Source organism: Lotus japonicus, chromosome 3, assembly GCF_012489685.1.
Source record: "Lotus japonicus ecotype B-129 chromosome 3, LjGifu_v1.2".
NCBI classification, from domain to species: Eukaryota; Viridiplantae; Streptophyta; class Magnoliopsida; order Fabales; family Fabaceae; genus Lotus; species Lotus japonicus.
In genome coordinates, this window is record NC_080043.1 from 9,235,640 (window position 1) to 9,256,721 (window position 21,082).

Genomic DNA, 21,082 nt, shown 5'->3' on the forward strand with positions numbered 1-21,082 from the left:
AAAAAATTCATAATGTTTATCATGATAAAGTTCAGTTAAAGTCTGCCATCATCATACAATGAAACTAAAAAAAATCAATTTTTTTGGATTTCACAACTCACAAATTTCGATCAAAAATTGAAAATTTGCAATTAAATCTTAAACTACCCATGTACCAAAAAAATCGAAGTAAAATGTACCAAAAAAACGTAAAAATACCTGAAATATAACCTATCAATCTCAATGGGAACTCCATTGTAGGTTGATAAAGATACTGAACAAATGATTATTACGATATTTGACTAGATTGGCAATTGCTGCATACAACAGAAATGCAAGTTTCCCTCATTGCTGATGGTGAAGCAACAACTCATGGTTTTTATATACAACATTGAAAACATGAACTGATTTGCGGTAATACAACAAAAGCACACCTAACATTGTCTTCTGTAATAAAACAAACATGCTGTAATTGCAATAATTTATCAGAAGAACATAATACAAATAAGCAAGAATACATAAACACAAAGCATCAGCTCCCCCCCTAAGGACGAATAAAAAAAACTCAAGAGAAAGTTACATTATTATAACACTTGGAAAAATAATAAGTCATACAAGCACCCTTACTTAAACCATTTTCACATCCCCAGTCATGACAAAAAGTCTAAAAATATCTGAAGACTACGCATTCAGAAATTTAACATGGTTGTAATGTTGAAATATCCCACATGTGCATGGTGCACAGATGGTAGTACCTAGACATGACAATGATTCCAAATAGCTAAAGCTTCTGAGAATAAGCATTTCATACTGAAAATTCTAACACTGTTAATTGATAGCTATAACGATAAAAAGATCGTTTCTGAAAACCATGCATTTAGAACCTTGAAAAGGTTGAATATTCAAAAATTCCGCTTGTGCAGGTAGTAACTAGTACGAAGACAGTAAATGGCATGATTGGCTTGTTTAAACACCAGAAAACTTGTATTCACAAAACATTGAATTGGCATTTGCCTATATAAATGATTTCTATCTCGATTATCTAGAAGGTAATAATACATTCACTAATCTAGTAGAACAAAAAGTAATCCTCTGCACATGAGACGTTAATGATGGGGCAAAGGGAAAGAAGAGACTACCCTGTACAAATGCCTCTAATATTCGCCTCTTTCCAAAAACAAAATGGCGGCAACCTTCTAAGAACAGTCATAATATACAAGATTTGCAAAACACGAACCAAAAAGCAATGATGCTGTGTCAATATTACTTTGGTTAATATTTTAACAGGACCTGTGCAGAAACAACGAACATCTGTGCCAATATTCCACAAACCCCCATGAATGACCTGCTTCATCTGCAAAAAACACCATGACATAAATGAGGTCTTTTTTTTCTCATTCTACCATAAAAAATAGAAAAGTATACTGTACACCCAGCAAAAGAAAAAGGGAAGGACAGATAAACATTACACAGGACCGATCTAATGTACAATAGTTAATAAATTTGCAAATCAGGAAACACTAAACAGGACAACCAGAAATCAACAGGGATACTACGTGGGTACACAGCATAGAGCCAGGCCAGACTACTCTAGAGGAATTTTCTTGAATGTGGATTGAAAGGAAAAATCGGAAGCTGCACTTAATAAAATCTTCACCGGAGATTGCGGATTATGCTCAACAGATTGTTGGGAAGAATTGGATTTTAAACAAAGGGCGGCGCTCCACCGACAGTAACAGTGTGGAAGCATACATAAGTTACCCACCTTCCAAAAGTGATACATATGAAGTGGTGTTTGAGCTACATAAACAGCCTAACCAGCAAAGAGGTTCAACAATGAACTCTGCAACCAGAAGGTCCAATGGTATGTATAGACCCCAAGGAAGGAAGAAAACCCTAACCAGTCCGCCATTCAGTTACTGTTTGGAAACCTATTGCCAGATGAGTTGACTAAAAAACGTGCCACAGGTTCAAGAGTATACTTGCAAGCTGGAAATGCTAGATATCCGTTCAAACAGCGTGAGGTGGAGTGTTGACCTGTTAGTGTTTCATTATTCCTTTTTTCATGCTTGTATTTTATTTTTCTATAATACAGATTAGTAAATCAATTAGGATAGATAATTATGACAGATATACTCATGGAATTCAGCTCTAATCTCAGTGTTGTTAATGGCGGATCGCGTCGCGTAGCGGCGAGGCCAAAAAACGCTATAGCGCTATAGCGTGTAGCGCTATGGCCGCTACGCTGAAGAAGGAGGAGGAGGAATAAGGAGGAGGAGGAAGGAGGAAGAAGGATGCTTGAAATCGCAGAGGCTGGAGGTTGAAGAAACATAAAACGCAGCGTCTTCGCTAATGGTGCGAAAACCCCAAAATGCCCTTCAAATTTCGAAGGAATGTTTAGATCTGGGGGCATTTTGGGGTTTTCGCTCGCAGCTTATACTAGGGTTATTCAAAGCATAAGATTAAACACAGCATTTTATTAAAGACAGGAAAGCCCCAAAATGCCCTTAAAAATTAAAACTTAATGTTTAAAACCGGGGGCAATTTAGGGTTTTCTGTCTGAACTTTCTTCCTCGCGCCGCCATCGCGCTCAACCAGGCGTGATTTCGGCCGCGATCGCCCCCGCTACCACCACGACGTGATTTCCGCGCCGCTACAGCCTCCTTCGTCGCGCCCAACCTCCGTGCCGCCACGCTCCGCCGCTATCGCGCGTTATTGACAACCCTGTCTAATCTAGGAAACTAATTATGGGCCTTGGTATACAAAGTGTATATACCTCAGCTACAGATTATATTCAGAAATAAGAATTTCAGATTTCCTTTCAACGATCATATTTACTCTCAACTATAAGCAATCCTCCAAACAGACAATATTCCAGAGGTTCTGAGAATAATTTTTGCTCAACATTATTGAATAGATTTTTCCTGCGTCTATGTTATATCTAGGGTGAATATGCAGTGGATTCTAGGTCATGTTCTGAAATGATGCCTGGCATTCCTCTTGGTTTTGTTCTCCTTACCATTACTTGAAAGTAGGAGAAATTATAATATTATTGCTTGAATAGAATACAATGAGTAATATATAGAAGTAAACTAAATATGTACGCAATCTCCTAATAATAAAAAAGAATATTCTAATACTAATTAATTCTAATATTACAACATGTCACAACAGCATTCAACAGATTCCGAGTAGAGCAGAGCAATACAATTTAAAGAACAATATGCAGCCATTGTGACCATGGAGGAAAAAAGCTTTCCTTAACATGGACCCAAGTTCAGAGAATCAGAAAATGCATGGTTCTGCTTCATTCCTAAATAAGAAACAACCAAACCAAAAATGTAACACAATGATCATTATATTTGTAAAAATAAGAATACCTGTACACTGCGGCGGTAAGGGCATAAAGACTCCAATCTTGACAAAACCAAGTACACTTGGCTGCTGCTCAATCCAATAGAATGCATCATTCCTCTTTAGAATTAGGTGAGTGAATAAACAAACTGCTCTGCCCTGATTGTGGATGCTTCATGTGTTGCTGAGGTTGATGTTGTGAAGCAAGAGATGTGGGAGAATGTAGTTCATGCTCCTGTTGCTGCTGCTGCTTATGCTGCTCTTGGGGCGATGACTGTTGAAGAGGCTGTGGCTGCTGCTGCTGCTGCTGCCGCTGTGCCCCATTATTATGTGCATTAGATGTCGAGCAAACTAATCTTGGGTCAATCCCTTGACTAACTGTGGGCTGTTCACTTCCAGTAGAATTGCCAACAGGTGCACTACCCAAGGAGCTCACTTTAGGGGCTTGATTGTCAATATTGGAATCATATGGTGTTTCTGATGTTTTCCACTGAGAAGAAACAGTAGTAACAGCTGGTACCAGACTCGATGAATCCATATAACCCTGACTCATTGTAGAACTTGTACTAATCTTAGAAGCACTGTTTTCAGGCGTTTGATCAACTTGAGTTGGATCAGATTGAGACTTACTTGATGACTCAGAATGCACCTGGCAGTTTTGTGGCAACATTCTCTGAATATTTGATTGAGTTTGATTAATTTTGTTAGACTGTAGCTGCAACTGGTGGTGGTTTGAAACAATCACAGCTGGCTGGGTAGGTGATAACATTTGACCTGATGAAACTGGTGAAACCTGTACTTGAGCACTAGCATCAGAAGAAATCTGAAGTAGCTTTGGTGAAGTGGTTGGGGACCCAGAACATAGTTTCTGCTGCAACTGCAAATGGTTTACAGAATGGGCATGACCCGATGGCTGTGATGGTTGACTTGGGTTCAAAACAGATCCAGGATAAAAACTTTGACCTTGTATCATGTGCATGATTTGGTCCCCCTTTTCACCAGTTTGGCCTCCTGCAGGCAACGAGAGCCCATTTAGATGAGAAGGATCGGCAGAGAGGTTCTGACGAACCAACATGTTTCCTCTTCCTATACCCTTTAGAAGTTTAGCCTGCTGTTGAGGTGGTACATTATGCCGCTGATTAGGATGTTGCCTACCAGACTGTTGATATTGCTGCTGCTGCTGTGATGGCTGTCGTTGCCGTTGCTTTCCGGCTTGATTAGTCAACCCATTAGCAACGGGATTCCTGCTTAACCCATGTTGTAGCTGGTGAAGCTTGTGCTGTTGATGCTGAGATGACATGGGACCCAAGGCTGATGATGCAGTTGCAGGTGAAAGAGGTTCATGCTGAGATGAATTTGGAGGTTGAACCTGGGAACTATTTTGCAAAGGTGATGATGATATGGGAAGTTGAGATTGAGCCTGGACATGAGGCATCAATGCATTTGATGCAGCAATCTGCTGCTGCTGCTGCTGCAAATATTTCTGCTGTTGCAGCAGTTGCCTTTCCTTTGCCAACCGGACTGCATATGCTTGCTGCTGTGAATTTGTCGCATGATTTGGACCTTGAAAAGGAGGACGAGGATTGCTGCGGTGGGGCTGCTGCTGGGCATGTCCTGGGTAAGGCTGAACAGGTGGTGGAGTTGTCTGATTATTGAAGGCAGAACTAATCCCGCAGAGAGCAGGATTGCTTTTATTGTTCCCCTGGGTGACTTGCGTCTGATGCTGTGGAGCTACCATTTGCCTTTGATGTTCAGGGTTATGGCCAGGCTAATGACAATGGGAAAAACATCAGTAGAAATTAATATCAATAACTGCAAATGTTAATGAATAAACCAAACTCCTAACAAAGTCTAACAGAGCCCATTGTAGACATAGTGAAAGCAAGGATGATTGGTTAGAAAATAAGTTTCAAAGCCACCAAGTGAAATTCCAACTAGGACATATTTGTTTTTGACATGTGACTTAGTTTTACACAAAAATGGTAGAAGCTTTTGTGAATACATAACGAGCCAATTTAAAACACACTAAATAACACTATCTATAGAATCAGTTGAATCTTAGAATGATGGAAAATGAACACTTCTCACCCTCATAAGAGGGTCATGAGGTCTCGACATTGAGTTGCCTTGTCCAGAACCAACTCCAGAGCGCATGTTTATACTAGAGGAAACCATACTTCCAGAATTAAGCATAGATGGTGATGACATTCCTTGAAACCCTGGCCTGGGCATTGCCATGCTTCTGTTAATTCCGCCCATTAAGCCCATAGCACCTCCACCAGGCATCATGCAAACACCATGATCATTTCCAGGAAGAGTTCCCGGGACTGACATGCTAGATTGCTGAATGTTTCTCCCAGATAACATTTGATTGTATTGTTGTAATTTTTGCTGTTCATCCACCGATAAAGGTGAACTTCTTGGAACCCCATATCTACAATGCGTGAAGAAAAAAATGCATCAATTGAGAATAGAAACATAATAGATGTTCGTTAAATATACAAATACAGAGCAAGAATCTCCAGCAATAAAAAGCGCACACCTGACAGAGGCTGCAGTTGGACCAGAAGATGGTGAGAAGTTATTATTAAGAACCATACCAGAAGACCCTGGCAGTGAGGTATTCACCCCAGATGTAGGAAGCACTGATGGTACAGAACCTTGATTTGATGATGCCAAACTGCCAGTATGAAGACCATGATACCCAAGGGCTGGGACATCTGGGTTCGATGTGTTTGTTTCACAAAAATCAAGCGGCCTTCATCCAAGATTCCAACATAAATAACATAATTGTGCCAAAAAACTAACATGGTGTATCAAAATTTTAAAATTACTAGGGACATCAACTGAAGTTAGATAAGGACAGTAGAAAATGAAACAGAATACAGAGTTGTAAATCTTACATATTAGACTAAAATGAAATGACTTACGTTAAAATACCTCCACTCAGGTTGTTGGGGCAGACTTGGGAAAGAGCAATGACATGTGAATTATGGATAGGTACTAAATGTTTTAAATCCTGGTTATCAATCTGCATTTAAAGAGAAGACTATCTATGAGAAAACATGTCATTAAAACTAAGAACGCTTGAAATTAGAGAAACTGAATATTTTATTCAGAGTTTCAGACAAATTTAGTCTGTGGTGTACAAATATATAATAAGGTACAAACAACAAAGTACAGGAGAACGATCATCCTAAATCTCAGATATAATCCTAAAACCTAATATCATGTTTGAAGTCCCACATTGGCTAGAGATATGGCATAGAAATCCTTTATAAACGGTAGAGCAACCCTCAACTCTTGAGCTAGCTTTTGCATTGAGTTAGGCGTCCCAAATTCTAATATGGTATCAAAGCCTATCCTAGATTCGTTTGTTAGTGGAGACTTCCCATATTTGGGCCGCCCTCTTGTTAGCTTAACATTACAGCTGACAAATGATGTAGTAATCTCTTCAGAAAGAACTGGAGAGATTACTATAAAATCTGTAGGCTAGTAGAGTCTCTACCTCATTACAAGAGGCATTATAGGATAACTGGATTCAAGTCATGAATGTTTTGGAGAAAAATGGGACTTGGGAGATTGTTGAGAAACCAGAGCATAAAAAAGACAGTAGCTTACAGGTGGATATACACTGTTAAATACCGGTCTGATGGTTCACACGACCAGTATAAGATAAGATCAGAAGCGGAAGGATATGCCCAAACATATTGGATTGACTGTATAAGAAAGAGAAAGAGAGATATGTTGAACAATACATTTCTTATTACATGTAAATGTGATACAAGACTACTTATATACTTATATAGATTAGAGAAGCTTACATGAGAAGCTATCTCAAAACAGAAAACTAACTAACCGTACAGCTGGCTGACTTGACTAACAAGTGGAAATGATTCACTACAACAAGGTGTACAATACACTAACATAAAACCCATCTTGTACAATACACTAATACAAACCCAACATAACACTTAATTCTAATATGCTCCCTTACAAAATCAGAAAGATACAGAATTTGTAACACAAATAAATCTATCAAAAACTCTAAGTTTATCTCTGAGATAAACAAATCTAGTCGCTGTGAGAGACTTTGTGAGAATGTATCTGATCAGATCCTGACAATGAGGAGCTATCAATGAGATCATGAAGATCAGAAGTCACATGATGACTTCCACCTGAATCATGATAACAGTTCTGAGGGTATGAGAATTGATTTTCTGCACCAGTAAGATAAGCTTGTGCAGGTGGTGGTCTCTTAGAAGCATTCTTTGAGTGAAAATGTTGACAGCCAGCACGACTGAAAGGTACCAAGACCTGCGCTTTTAGTTATGTTATAGGTGATGGATTAGATTATGGAATGCATTCTACGGGTCAGGCCCAAATTAAGACATTTGGGGTTATAAAAGCTGATGGAGGATGTCAGAGGAGAGGAGAGTAGATTATAGGACACCACATATTAGAGATTGAAGAAATGGAGCAGAGCACATTCTTGATTATCGTCATCTATCCTGAAGATTAGAGCTTTATTTCCAAACGGAGTTTATTTCCTTCTATTCATCTTTGAATTTCTATTTTGTTTTTAACTTTTTATTAAGAGTAACTAAACTCTTTAGGTTAGGGGAGGATGAACCCTTAATTTATTCGAATGTAATTCCAGTTCTTAATTTCAAATTTAAGCTTTTATATAGTGGTTGTGTAATTATTCTTCTTCATGCAGTTTCTATGACTGGCCATCTAAGGAATGTTATTAGATTCGAATGCGCTATTGGATCTGAAGTAATTATCATAAATCATTAATACCCTTGGAATAGGATTTGATGTTTATGATTGAGATCTTAGAATTTCAATGCTTGTTTGATTTAGGATCACATAAGGAACTAGGGTCCTTAATTAAATCAAAGAGATTAATAATCAATGAATTGATATTAACATTTCTATTGGAAATTGACCTTGTATCAGTTTTACTTCATGTTTAAATCGTGAATTAAGATTGAGTTATAATAGGATACAATAAGGGGAATTCTGACCTTAATTGCTTTCAAATTCATACGAAAAGTTATCGATAATAGGTTTATCCTTTTCAGATTTAAATTGGAATTATAATTGCAATTAAACATCGACTATTTTATTGCGGTTTAAATTGTGAATTAGTAACTGAACACGATTTCCTGTGGAGACGATACCCTTAATCGTCATAAATTATTACTTGATACGACCCAATGCACTAGTTGGTAAAATCATTAGTAATAATACCTTCTTGCATGGAGACATAGAAGAAGTTCTCATAATAATTCTGCCTGGCTTGGGAGATTTACACAGGCTATACTGTCCTCGGGATATAGGCAGAGCCAAGGGGATCATACCCTCTTCATAAAACATGCTCAGAATGGAAAACTTAATATCATATTTGTCTGTGTAGATGACAAGATTATTGCAGGAGATGATGAATGTGAAAAACATGATAGAACAAAGCACAGAGATAAACTGGCCATTTATCAAAGAGAAATCAGATAACGGTCTCATTTCTGCAGAGTAAGTCCCTTCAATACTTCAATTGGTCTATGTGTTCACCAAAGGACTTCCTATAGCGTGGTTTCAAGATAACAAACTCTTGTATTGTGAGACCATAGCATTACTCATACCCGATCCAACATGACAGAACAAAGCACATAGAGATAGGCCGGCACTTATCAAGGAGAAATTGGATAATGGTTTCATATCATCATTCAGTTGGCCAATGAGTTCATCAAAGGATTTATCATATAGCGGTTTTAGGATCTTACTTACAAGCTCAGAATGTAGATATCCATTCACTAGCTTGAGGGGAAGTGTTGTAATAGCATGATATTATTAGCTTATTGATGTGCTTTGCACGAGGGTAATTAGGAGAATCTTGATCTATATAACATAATCACCTATTGTAATTTGTGAATTGTGATAAGAAAAAAACTATATTTCTTATCCTTTCAACTAAAAATATATAACAGTTAATACAATTGGCTCCTGGAGTGGTATTCATAATAATTTATAATATACACACGGGATTCCCATATTGAAGTAGAACTAACCAAAACTAATTGTGCATTAATAACACTAAAATTACCATCTATCGAAGTTTTATCATCTAGATTAATCATTTACTATCTAACTTAACAACTAATGAGTGGTTAACATAAAATGAATGCCAATTTTAAATGTAATTGAATCTTAGAATCTGATATAAATGCTTAGGATTCAAACCTGATTCCTAAGGTAATGTTGTTTCTGCCCAATCTTTATAATTTTCTCAAAATGAGACTTCAGAGTATCTTCCTCCATTGGTCCTTGCAAACGTTGAAACAACTGCCTGGCACTACCCTGCTAAAGATACAATAGCTCTATCCAATCAAAGTTGCAAATGTAGGTCAAAGATCAGGTTCCCCCCAATTCATCCAAATATAAATAACTGCAACAAATGAAAAAAATGGCATGCCTTAGGAATTCCAGGCAATGTAGATGGATAAGACTGTGAAGACCCAGAATCTTCAGCGCTATCTGCACCATCCCCAGCACTTCCATCCATTAAAATCTTATGACGCTCCTTGCACTCATTTGGTTTCCGAAAGATACACTGAAAATATTGTAAAAAGTCATGCAATAATTGAAAATCAAATTAAACCCCAAATAATCTACCAAATCATAAATAAAATAAAACTACACCAGTTAAAGCGTCATACTGAACAAAGAATCAGAGTTCGAAAAGAAATGGAAAATGTACACAGTATACCAATGTACTCCCTGTTACCAAAATTTTGTTCATAAATGTTATATAGATAGCCCTCCTGTGAAGCTGGAGGTGAAATTTCCGGGTGTCAATAATAAAATCTTTTAAGATGGATGTTTTTCAGTAATGAAGGGTGAAAAGGATTATAAAACAAGTCCAGCACCTTTCCTTTCTTCTAAAGAGTAAAGACATGCATATTTGCATATCATTACCTTGATTTGGAGAGTACTGTTGATAGCATCACTTACAAGCTCCCAGTTTGGACCCATATCATGCACCAGGACAACAAGAGCCTGCAACAGGTAGGACAATAAGGGTAAGCCTGTTTCACAAGCCATAGTTATTGAATCTTAAATATTTAATCTAAAAAGGGAAAAGGGGAAAATTGATATAACAAATGAACTTCAAACAACCTGATCTTCAAATAGTGACCAAGGACTTCCAGAACCATGCTGTCCAGCAGAAATCTATTATCAAAACAAAAATAAAAATAAACAAATTGAAAAAGTCACAACCAGAATTTGCTAGCATATGACCATCTGAGGTCACGCCAAAGTTACCTTCAGTGCTTTTGCTTTCCGGCCCCTTTCTCGCCCACTGATAATTTTAATAAATTTATTAGGATTGGACATGTTACTCATTTGTGAAGCAGCTGGGGAAGGAACAGAATTAGTCATCGGAGAATTATTGTCTAAAGCATGATCAAGTGATTGCTTCGTTATCTTTGGCTTCTTCACATTATGTTGCCCATACAAACCTTCAGAACAGGACAGTTGAATAAGTAAATCATAAAGAAACTATAAAACAAACACTAAGTGCAAATAAAACAGTTCTTTAGAGCTATAAAATAATCAAATAACAAGTAGTTTTACCACAATTCCCATTAGATTCAAAGTGATGACTATTCAGTCTCTTACTCGAATGATCCCTCTGCATTGATAAAAGATAATATAATGATTAGTTAGAAAAAAATAACCATAAACAAAGTATACATTTAGAAATACCTACAAAAGTTGGGGAACTAGGTAGGAATCCTAGGTTCAACTTGTTACAACCATGGTTATCAAATTAGGTTTCGAATCATGAACTGGAAGACCTATGTTCGAATTGTGAATCAAATCTCTTTATGAATCTCATTAATAATGAAAATTAATATAAGATCTATTGTTGCTGGGATGTATGTTAGAATTTAAGTTACATCCACATCACCACAAAACCTTAAGGCACTTAAGGCAATGGGAGTGTGTCCTTCAACTTTTGTGCACTTGTTCATTCATACAATGTTTTTTATTACTCTGATAGTGATACTCCCCCTTCAAGTGGGGCTCCATTTTTTTCATCCTTCTTGCCTGGGCTTATACACAATTGTTTGATTCGCAGAGGCCTTATGGCTTGCTTCTTGCCTAGGCTTGTACTCAAGTGGAACTTCATCATGTGTTAGACTTTATTCCTTTGTCAGAGTCCCAGAGGCCAGCTTTCTTCTTGCCTGGGCTTGTACTCAAGCGGAACGTCATCAAGTGTTAGACTTCTGGTCCCTTGTATGAATCTCAGAGGCCATACAGCTTGCTTTGTCTGGACTTGTACTCAAGCGGAACATCATCAGGTGTTAGACTTCTATTCCTTTGTCTGAGCCTTAGAGGCCTATATGACTTATCTTTTTTTATTTTATTTTTTCTTCAGAATTTTTTTTTTTGGATCAGGAGCCATTAGGCATACGCAGCTCTAATACCATGTTAAACTTAAAGTTATATCCACATCACCATAAAACCTTAAGGCAATGGGTGTGTGTCCTTTAACTTATATACTATTGTACACTTGTTTATATATACAATGTGGTGGGGCCTCTTTGAGTCACACTTGTGTTACCCAATTGCAAGGACTTGAGTCCTGCATCGGATGTGTGAGATTCTAATGTGGACTTCATACCAAAATGATAGGTACCAAATGATTATAAGAGAAAAGAGAATTGAACCACTCTAGTATTGAATTATAATAGAAAACTAAGTAATCCCCATGTCCAGTTTAGGGAAAATACAAGAAATGTAGAAGAAAAGACACAAGCAAATTAGAGGATGCCTCCCCTCTGAATCCCAACATACCTCACAGGCTCACACCTTCACTATTGACACGGTTATACCCCCTACCCCCCCTCAGCACTCACTCTCACTCACACTCTTTGCACAACTCATTTCCCATGAAGATACTGCCACATCAGTAAGGCAGTTATCACTAGTGGGAATTAAAGGTAATCCTTGTTCTACCCCTCCTGCATATATCTTAGTAATTCTAGGCCTAGCATTACCTGAGTTCGGATGACACCTCTTCTTTTAAAAGCCCATGATAAAAAAAATTGTGTGGCACAGCCTACAATATCTAATGAGTATGCAAATTAAATTTATGTCTAGTGGAAGTTTAACAACTACATCCAGAGTGAAAATACCCTTGCCAAAATCTGAGCTTCATATTAATTATAAAAACTTAGAAATAGGGAAAACTCTCTAAATTTATACAGCCAGAAATTCAAGTTTTGTTTCCAAATGTTGAATCAGGAAGATTGCTATTGCTTTATATAAATTTCATGATAAACACAACAGTTACCTGTTCATTTTGAACACTAGAATCCAACTTCCATCCCTGTTCATAGGCAGAACCCTGTAAATATAATTGGTAAACAAATACAAGAAAATCACATATTCTGAAATAGAATAAAAAATACCCACACATCTTAAAAAATAAGCATGCTTACAGTTATATAAATACAAATTGAAGATTACCAGAGTCATTGCCTTCTTCTTTTTCTTTGTTTTAATAGATGTTTCAGCACAGTCATAAGCTAATTGTTTTTCAAAGTCCGTAACTGACTCCACCTCCATACTTTTCTGGATCAGGGGTCCAACATGTAAAGTACTCTGGTCAATGTGGTCATCATGGAAGGAATTGTTATCTCCACTTGAAGCATCTGCCCTATCTTGAGCCTGTATTGTCCCAGTGGTGACTGTAAAAGGACTTACAACTCTATGCCTAGTAGCTGTACGCATCCGCTTAGTTGGTACTGACCCAACATTTGAACTAGCAGGTCTTTTTCCAAATAGCATGGACGGTTTAGTTCCAGTTGAATAGTGTACATAAGGAAAATCAGTCCCAGCATCACCAGACCCAGGAGTGTAAGACTTCCAGTTTTTGTGTTTCTTGTGCACAGATTTTGATGATATGCTACCCTTGTAGACACTAGGCAAGTAATAAGTGTTGGATTCTCCTTCTTCCTCATCATATGCAATCTCTTCAGACCCAAACTCTACATGTCAATTGATAAAAGAAATTTAAGACAGGTTCCAAATTAATTAATCAGAAACTCCATAATTTAAACAATGTAAGTAGTCTCAATAGTACCTGCCGCAGTATCATATACAGATGTTTCACCTTGAATGGCACTCCCATTTTTCTAAAAAAAAATTAGTTTAATGTCGCAATAAGTTAAAGGAAAGTTGAAACATGTTCACACACATACACACAAAAATATAGAGAAAAGATAGTAAATGGAGCATATTCAGTCATAAATTTACCTCAAACTGAAAGAAATGAGATTCAACAGATATTCTGTATTTTTCCATCGCAGTAGGGGGGACTTCATAGAAAAGGCTTTCCTAAAATTTAAAATATGACAAGCGAATTAGTAATTTGCTAACAAGAGAGAGAGAGAGGTGCACAGCTAACGTCAAAATAAATAAGTAAACCAGGATTATAAGGTAACTTGTCTCATACTTCAGTAAGATGCTCCTTCCATGATATGTCCACAATGCCTGAGTCAAATATCATTTCAGGTGTTGTTGGTGCTTCTGCTTGCGAGGAAATTCCCTGAGACCTACTAGCCTTTAATAATCTTATAGCATATGCGTGCACTTTAAGTGCTGAGTTTTTTATGGGATTTAGTCCTTCCAAAAAGTTGCTTGTATCCTGATAAAATCCACCAACATGCAACCATCACTAACATATAGCTCAGGACAACAAAATGCAAATAATACAATAAAAAAGGAAAAAAGTAATACGTGTAAGCGTGTCAAATTTCCCAGATGATGACCATGATATGACACATTAAACATAAAATGCAAAAGTTCTCATTCTGAAGCACTGATGCATCTAATTTAACTAGTGTAGAAGAATAAAGGCAGCCATCACTGAACTGAGCATATCAACCACAATAATAAACAATGGTCAAACAGAAGACAAGAAATGATAATAAAAATAATACACCTTTTCCATAAATAAATAGTTCTAAAACTAGATTTTCAAGTAAGGCTAAAAATTCAGAAGTCATATCCAGATGTAAACAAGAGGCGTTCATGAATAATGTAGTACCTAATCACATCAAGCAAAGCATAATGTTATAACTCAGAAGTATAATACAAAAACCATTCATGTGTCTTCACCCAACAGCTTAAGCTTTTGGGATAATTGGTTCATGACACATAATAAAGTGTAACCATTTGTGCACAATTGCACATTCATTTATTTCCAAGGTCAACGAATGAATCAAATAAACATGAAACCGGAGTTTGAATATAGTAGGAATAGGGGAAGTAACAGGTATGGGGTAATGACTAATGATAGGTTGTTAATGTAATAAGGGGCCCGTTATTTTTTTGAGTAAATAATCATTCTATAATTTTTGAGTTTTTTGATATATGCTATTGATAAAAAGCAGAAATTAAAAAAAAAGTATGGATTTGATTATTTATTGAAGCTAATTCTAGTAGCTTTTGAGAAAATCAATTATAGTTGAAGAGAAAAAAAATGGAATCCTATTCTTAAGGTAACACTATCTGAATTCAGTTTTACAAAATAATTCTTTTAATTAAACAAATATATTTATCGAATAATATTTTTAATGTTCTTTAGTGTAATCTTATATGAAAAAACTCACTTTTATGTTCTCATAGCCAAACAATTTAAAATCACTTTTTAAAGTGAAAAGCAATTTTTGTATTTGTATACAAACATAAATGAATTTCCGCTTTTTAAAAAATCTCATAAAATAAAATCAATTTTGTATTCAACTTTAAAATCACTTTTTAAAATCAGAAATAAACGAGCCCAATAGCTAACAAACCTAAAGTGTGAATGGGTTAGTGAGTTGGTTAAGAAGTCAGTAGAACATAAAAAGGGGAAGGGGATTAGGCATAAGAGGAGAGAGTAGAGCCTCTCAAAAGTCTCAACAACCTTTGTATCTTTTAGTTCTATTTTCCTAAGATCTGTGCACATTGGGCAGGTTAGGGAATTAGGGTTCTTTATCAATAATACATCCAGTTTCTCCAATTCTTGCCCTTTCTTGGTACCAATCCTATCAAATTAACTGTACCAACTATAGCATTCGAATAAACAATTTAGTCACTAAATTTTGGGTTTCAAGAAGCATAAAACCTAACCAGCAATAAGTTGTTCTAGCATGGTTTAATACTGTATTTTGAATCAAACCATATTTCGTAGTTCAAAAATTTTAGAAACCATTGAGTGGAGAACAAGAGTAACCATTTATACACAAGGAGCAAAGTGTAACTGCTTTAAAATATGGCAGTTACATCGAAGCTGTTATAACTAACTTGTCCAACTAACTGTCAACTGAACACAGTGGCAGTACATACTACATAGAATTGTACTCGAACACAATTCTACTATGTAGTAAGTACTGCCACTGTGGAGCTAATGAAATATCAACTAGTTTTAAATTTTAGGAAATTTTGCACATTAAATCAACTTAATTATTTTATAACTTTTAATTCAACGATTGGATTTGTTATTGTTAAATTCATATTTTATAAAAGTTTAATGAGCGGAGCAACTCATGCAAGATTTACTCTCGGAGTAAGTGGATCCCCCCCTAACACAATCAGTTTATACAGTTTAATTCATACTTCAAAACACCCTTAACCAGCTTTTTTAAGTTTACATAGTTACAAAAGCCTGTATTTAAATGCAATATGCATGATATCAATTGTGTAGCTTAAATTCATGCCCTCTGACTCTGAAATGAATTATTTGCTGACAGAAATTCATCAAAAAAATTAGAAAAGGAAAAATTATTATGACACTGAAAACCTAGCAATACATTGGTTGGCCAAATTCATACAGCAATGTTAAATTGTGGATAGAGTAAAGATGGACAAAGAAAATAACCAGTACCACGTAGGAATTTCCTTTCTGGTCCCTAGAAGCTTCATTTGCATCAACTTTCGCAGATTCAACGCAACCAACAATAGAGTTAATAGCTGGATCATCATTGTCTAGAAGTAGCTCAGCTGAATGCCAAAACTGCATGACAGCCTTTGAAATTCTGTGAGACAATGTTTTTACCCCCAGATGTTTGTTTAGTTTTTCAACTCTTTGCCGACAAGTAAAAGCCACTCGATGACCCAATTGTGCTGCAGCAGTTATCTTCCAAAGACGCTCCTACAAATTAATTTTTAAGGGGGGATCATTTTTAAAATCAAATATATAAATTTAATTAGTATTTTGTTAGCTTTTAAATGAAACAGATTGCCACAGATGAGATGGCAGAGCACAATATCACTAGTAGGTATAAAAAATAAAACCTGCGCAAAATCATTCGCCAGCCACGTCATTTCTTCAAGAACAAAACCCCAATGTGACTTTATGTAGTTCCTTGCGGGTAATGAGCGAATAGATAACTCTGCAATTTTCTTCCGCTTGGCCTACTTAGTGCATGATATAAGACTTATAAATTATACTGAACAAACATCCAAATTTGAAAAGAAAAAATAAAAAGTGGACACAAAAATCATCAGAAATGCAAATGGAAGTAGAAAATGGAGACCTCTATGATTTTAGCCTCTTCCAAAATAGAATCTTCACGAGCCTTCTCGGCTAACTTCATATGGTATGTAGAACATGATTGATAGTCAGAGGTGGCAGTTGAAACCTTTTCAGTTGGTGGTGCAATCTGAGGAGGTTCTGATATTGACACATCCACAGGAATCTGGTGTCTTTCACAGTTGGTTTCCTTCACAGAGTTAGTATAGACATCTTCCGCAGCTTTGACAATATTACCATTACCAGAATGATTTGAATAACCAGCATCGTGTTCATTGCTAACTGAAGCGCCATTTTCACTTTTGATTTTATTCCTAGCTTTCATAACTTCACGACCAGCAAAGTTCAGTTTATTGTCAAATGCAAGAGTTTGTTCCAGGGTATTTCCAGTGTCATCAACATTCTTTCTATTAGTACATATATCACTATCCTTATTTACATCTCTATCTAAACTGGTTTGAGTACAGAACTCCAGATCAATATTCTTGCCCAATACAGCAATGCTATTTTGGCTTCCATTTGGTACACTTTTCCTGTCTACTTCTACATTACCAAATCCATTTGGCTGACCATAATAACTTCCATTTTCAGGTTTTGTAGTAGCTACATGTGGTGCAGGCTCATAATCGACAGCAGCCACTGGCTCCCTTACTTCAACCACATTAGCTTCTCCAGAAGCCATGAGAACTGGATTTTGTACATTATCAGCTTGGGGAGGTAGAGTGCCATGATTTTCTCTTAAATTTCCATTCAGGGTAATATCCAATTTATCTTTAGGAACACTAACACTGCCACTAGTAGATTGATGATCTTGGACCCCAACTAATTCATTATTCAGTGAATTATTAGCTGTCAGATTCTTAGTAACAGTATCACCATTAAAACTAGTAGAATTTGGCTTAGTAAAAGAAGGAACTTTGTGGTCCTTTTGGATAAATGTATCAGACATTAACCCCTTCCCTTCCCTTGAAGCCCCCCGAGGACCATGATTTGTTCGGGATCTGTTCCTTCGTTCATATGGCCGGAAAATAGCAGAATCTTCAGTCTCCTTAGCATTTTGACTCCCATCAATTCGGGAAGACTGTTCTGATGGAGCAATATAATTCCTTCTATTTGAACGCAAGCACCTCTTTTCACTTTCAGGCAACTCATTCTCAGCATCAAAAAGTAGGAGATTATCAGCAGTTATAGGTTCACTAGCAAAAGGAGGCCCTGGTCTAGCACTACTGTCCACAGAGTCACCGTGCGGGGAGGCAGTCAATGCAAAACTACCTTTTGCTTCACTGAGATCACATTAAGAGAGAAAAAGACAAGAGAAAGAAGCATGGAGTATCATCAAGAAAATATGTACACAAAAGATATTCACAGAAAATTAGCATGCATATCCGTGAGAGAAAAAAGGGAAAACAAGATAAGAATAACTAACCTGGTCACAAACTGCTCATGATGCTGATCAGTGAGTGAAGTGGACTGAACACTAACTGAAGCAGCATTCCCAGCCTTCAACTCCAGAGGATTCCCACCCTGCTCTTACAAAGTACAGATGACCATCATTTACATTATAGTGTTGTGGGATATAAAATGTAAGAGATCGAAACTTTCATACTTTTTCAAGAAATTCTAGCTCTCGGCTACTTTCTTCACGACCATCATACTCCTCTCTGATATCAACATCCAATAGTTATTCTTTACGCAAAAGAATGGATTGGAAGCTAAAAACTGTAATTAAAAACAGAATGCAACCACACAAAGGGTTTCCCATCACCTGAGATTTGCTTGAGCCTTCTCAACTGCTCCTCGGTGTGGAGAGATCTTCGAACCAATACCAACTCCACCATCAACAACTCCTCCCATGGAATCAACCTCAGCATTTGCTAGGGGAGCAGATCCCGGGTTATATCCATGCACTCCACGGCCTAACATCTAAGAGAATCGCTTGCCATCTTTTAAAGAAGCTGCTGAATTAGTGAAGAAAATCAGGAAAAGATAGCATAAATCAAATTGCAAAGCAACTGCATTATATAATCCATCCACTGAATTATTAGGATACAAAAACTTACAGTCAGTCAAACAATGAATGTTATTAACACTATATGACAGCAAAATCATAAGTACACAGAAATGAACTAAAATAAATAGTTCCAAACTGAATTTCTGCCCTAGGCCCAAAGGCCTGGAAGCCTGCTGTGTAAGGATTAGTTGCCTCAGCCCCGCCAGGATTGATTCTCATTACTCAGTGAATGATTACACTACATTAATAGACAACTAGCAAGCCTAACTTTTCATAACTGAGCCTAAAAGATTTTACAGTTGGAAACACTTACAGAAACTAACTATAATAATAATTGACTGTAACATCTGCAAGGGTTGTGATCCTATGCATCTGGTGTATGCTATTATGTATACTCTAATACTAATACCCAATACTGTTAGCAAATCAGTTCTAATAAATCAAAATCCTTGATATCCTTTCCCAATATGTTATCAAGGGAGTAGAAATATAGAATCCCTCTATATCCCATCACAAAACTCAGTTACTTGATAACCAAGCAACTAAAGGGGACTAAGAACTCAGGTTATGGAACTAACCTAACATACTAGCTTCCTAGGGCACATACTAACTTGAGTGCTGGAATCCTTTCCAGGTACCTCATCCACTGCTCACAACTGCCGCACCTGGACCAAATATCCTAAATCATCAGTTTTGCTCAAGCCCAGGAACTCTCAAACCCTGAACTTTGTGAAACATTAATAAACAAGAATGGTGCTCCATAAAAATTGTGAAATATGTGATCTGTTTCCTATCAAGGCTTAATCATCTAAAGGTTCCTGCCAAATGTCGATTGCCAAGTCGAGTGAACTCCACTCAAAGCATAACGTTTAAATTAGGATGTCAAAAGGACCATCTACTAAACAATGGCCAGCTGGTTGTGAGGTTTTCTATTGGCTATGTAGGATGTAGAGTCTAGAACATGCACTATTGCAGTTTAAGCAAATATTATGCATCTGAATTCCGAAAAGAAGAAAATTGTGGCATGTTTATTTTTTGAAATATACGGTATTATAATTCTGCATATGGAAGACATCATAGATCAAAATAATCATAAGTCAACAAATCATATCATTTATTTAGAGATAAGCACGAAATTTATTCAAACCTATAGACTGTAGACGAGACGTCGACAAAAAGATAGTGAATGTATATTAAGATAGAAACTGTAGACTCTTCAAAGACGCCGACAAATAGCGACAAACAAAAAGCGGCGGCAGTTAATACTTGAAGTAATAGTCACCAATAAATGTACACATATTGGGAAAATACTACATATATGACGGTTGCCGCCAATGATTTTCAAACCGGCATCACAAACCAAACATTTACTAATTAAAAGTTCAAATAACAATCCCGCGACTTCGAATTCTATTTAGTTTCCCAGAATGGGTAAAAAAATCCCCAGCATTTAATGCACGTTAATACCAAGCATCAACCAGAATACCATTTCAACACAATGCACAACACAGTCGCAACAAGACAACACCCCAGAAAAATTCCCCCAACAAAATTGAAGCCCTAACAGCACCCATTTCCTCGAATTCCCAATTTGAACAATTCTAGGGTTTCATGAGAACAACGAAAATGCCAAAAACACAACAATTAAGACAAGAAAACCACCTCAATTCACGAAAGGATCACAGAATTGGAAGCTAGGGCACAATCTGACACCCCAAGAGGACCGTATCAACACGAACTTTCTCTCTCCTAGGGTTTCGGGGAATGGTAACTTTGTCACGAATTGGCACAGGAACACAACATGTAGCAGCAAATGTACGCCATGGAAGCAATTGTGAGTGGTGTTAAGGGATTCAAGGTCACCAATTAGGGGTTATCGGAATGGTGATTTTGATTTTGCTCCTTTCTGTGTATCTACACGTTGGTTGTGTTCTTCGTGCCTGTGGGTGTGGAGAGGGAACTATGCGAGTCGTGGGCTGGACATGAAGACGATGACGTATAAGGGCGCTTTGAGAATTTACCATTTTTGGACCTCCATTTTGGGCTTTTCAAAATTATATCATAACCAAGGTTTTCTTTTGTTTATCAATATCATGTAGGTTAATTTTTTTTGAAAGCAAGTAGGTTAAAATTGAATACCAAATCTT

The 21,082-nt window shown here is 36.9% G+C and overlaps 1 protein-coding gene across 4 annotated transcripts; it reads right to left on the minus strand.

Moving 5' to 3' along the window:
• Positions 1-961: 961 nt before the first annotated feature.
• Positions 962-20,958, minus strand: LOC130748223 (chromatin modification-related protein EAF1 B-like). Of its 4 annotated transcripts, none has more exons than XM_057601400.1 (23): positions 20,598-20,958; positions 18,690-18,879; positions 18,531-18,585; positions 18,351-18,448; positions 16,929-18,207; positions 16,687-16,806; positions 16,277-16,543; positions 13,862-14,053; positions 13,663-13,743; positions 13,490-13,541; positions 12,874-13,394; positions 12,698-12,751; positions 10,972-11,029; positions 10,660-10,856; positions 10,513-10,551; positions 10,312-10,392; positions 9,809-9,946; positions 9,577-9,693; positions 6,264-6,364; positions 5,876-6,091; positions 5,422-5,767; positions 3,360-5,101; positions 962-1,333 (listed from the first exon to the last, which is right to left on the minus strand). In XM_057601400.1, exons 2-22 carry the CDS (start codon positions 18,845-18,847, stop codon positions 3,446-3,448), a joined length of 5,826 nt encoding a protein of 1,941 aa, XP_057457383.1. In that variant the 5' UTR covers positions 18,848-18,879; positions 20,598-20,958; the 3' UTR covers positions 962-1,333; positions 3,360-3,445. The 4 variants fall into 4 exon arrangements, with proteins under 4 accessions (XP_057457383.1, XP_057457384.1, XP_057457381.1 ...); XM_057601401.1 differs by having other exon boundaries at positions 10,513-10,566; positions 12,698-12,733; positions 20,598-20,957; XM_057601398.1 differs by having other exon boundaries at positions 10,513-10,566; positions 20,598-20,957.
• Between the last annotated feature and the right edge of the window lie 124 nt (positions 20,959-21,082).

Coding starts and splice junctions, on each gene's coding strand:
- LOC130748223 (XM_057601398.1), bottom strand. CDS start 18,847: ATGTTAGGCCGTGGAGTGCATGGATATAACCCGGGATCTGCTCCCCTA. Junction 13,395..13,489: donor TGTATATGATACTGCGGCAG/GTACTATTGAGA, acceptor ATTGACATGTAG/AGTTTGGGTCTGAAGAGATT. Junction 6,365..9,576: donor AACATTACCTTAGGAATCAG/GTTTGAATCCTA, acceptor CTTTAAATGCAG/ATTGATAACCAGGATTTAAA.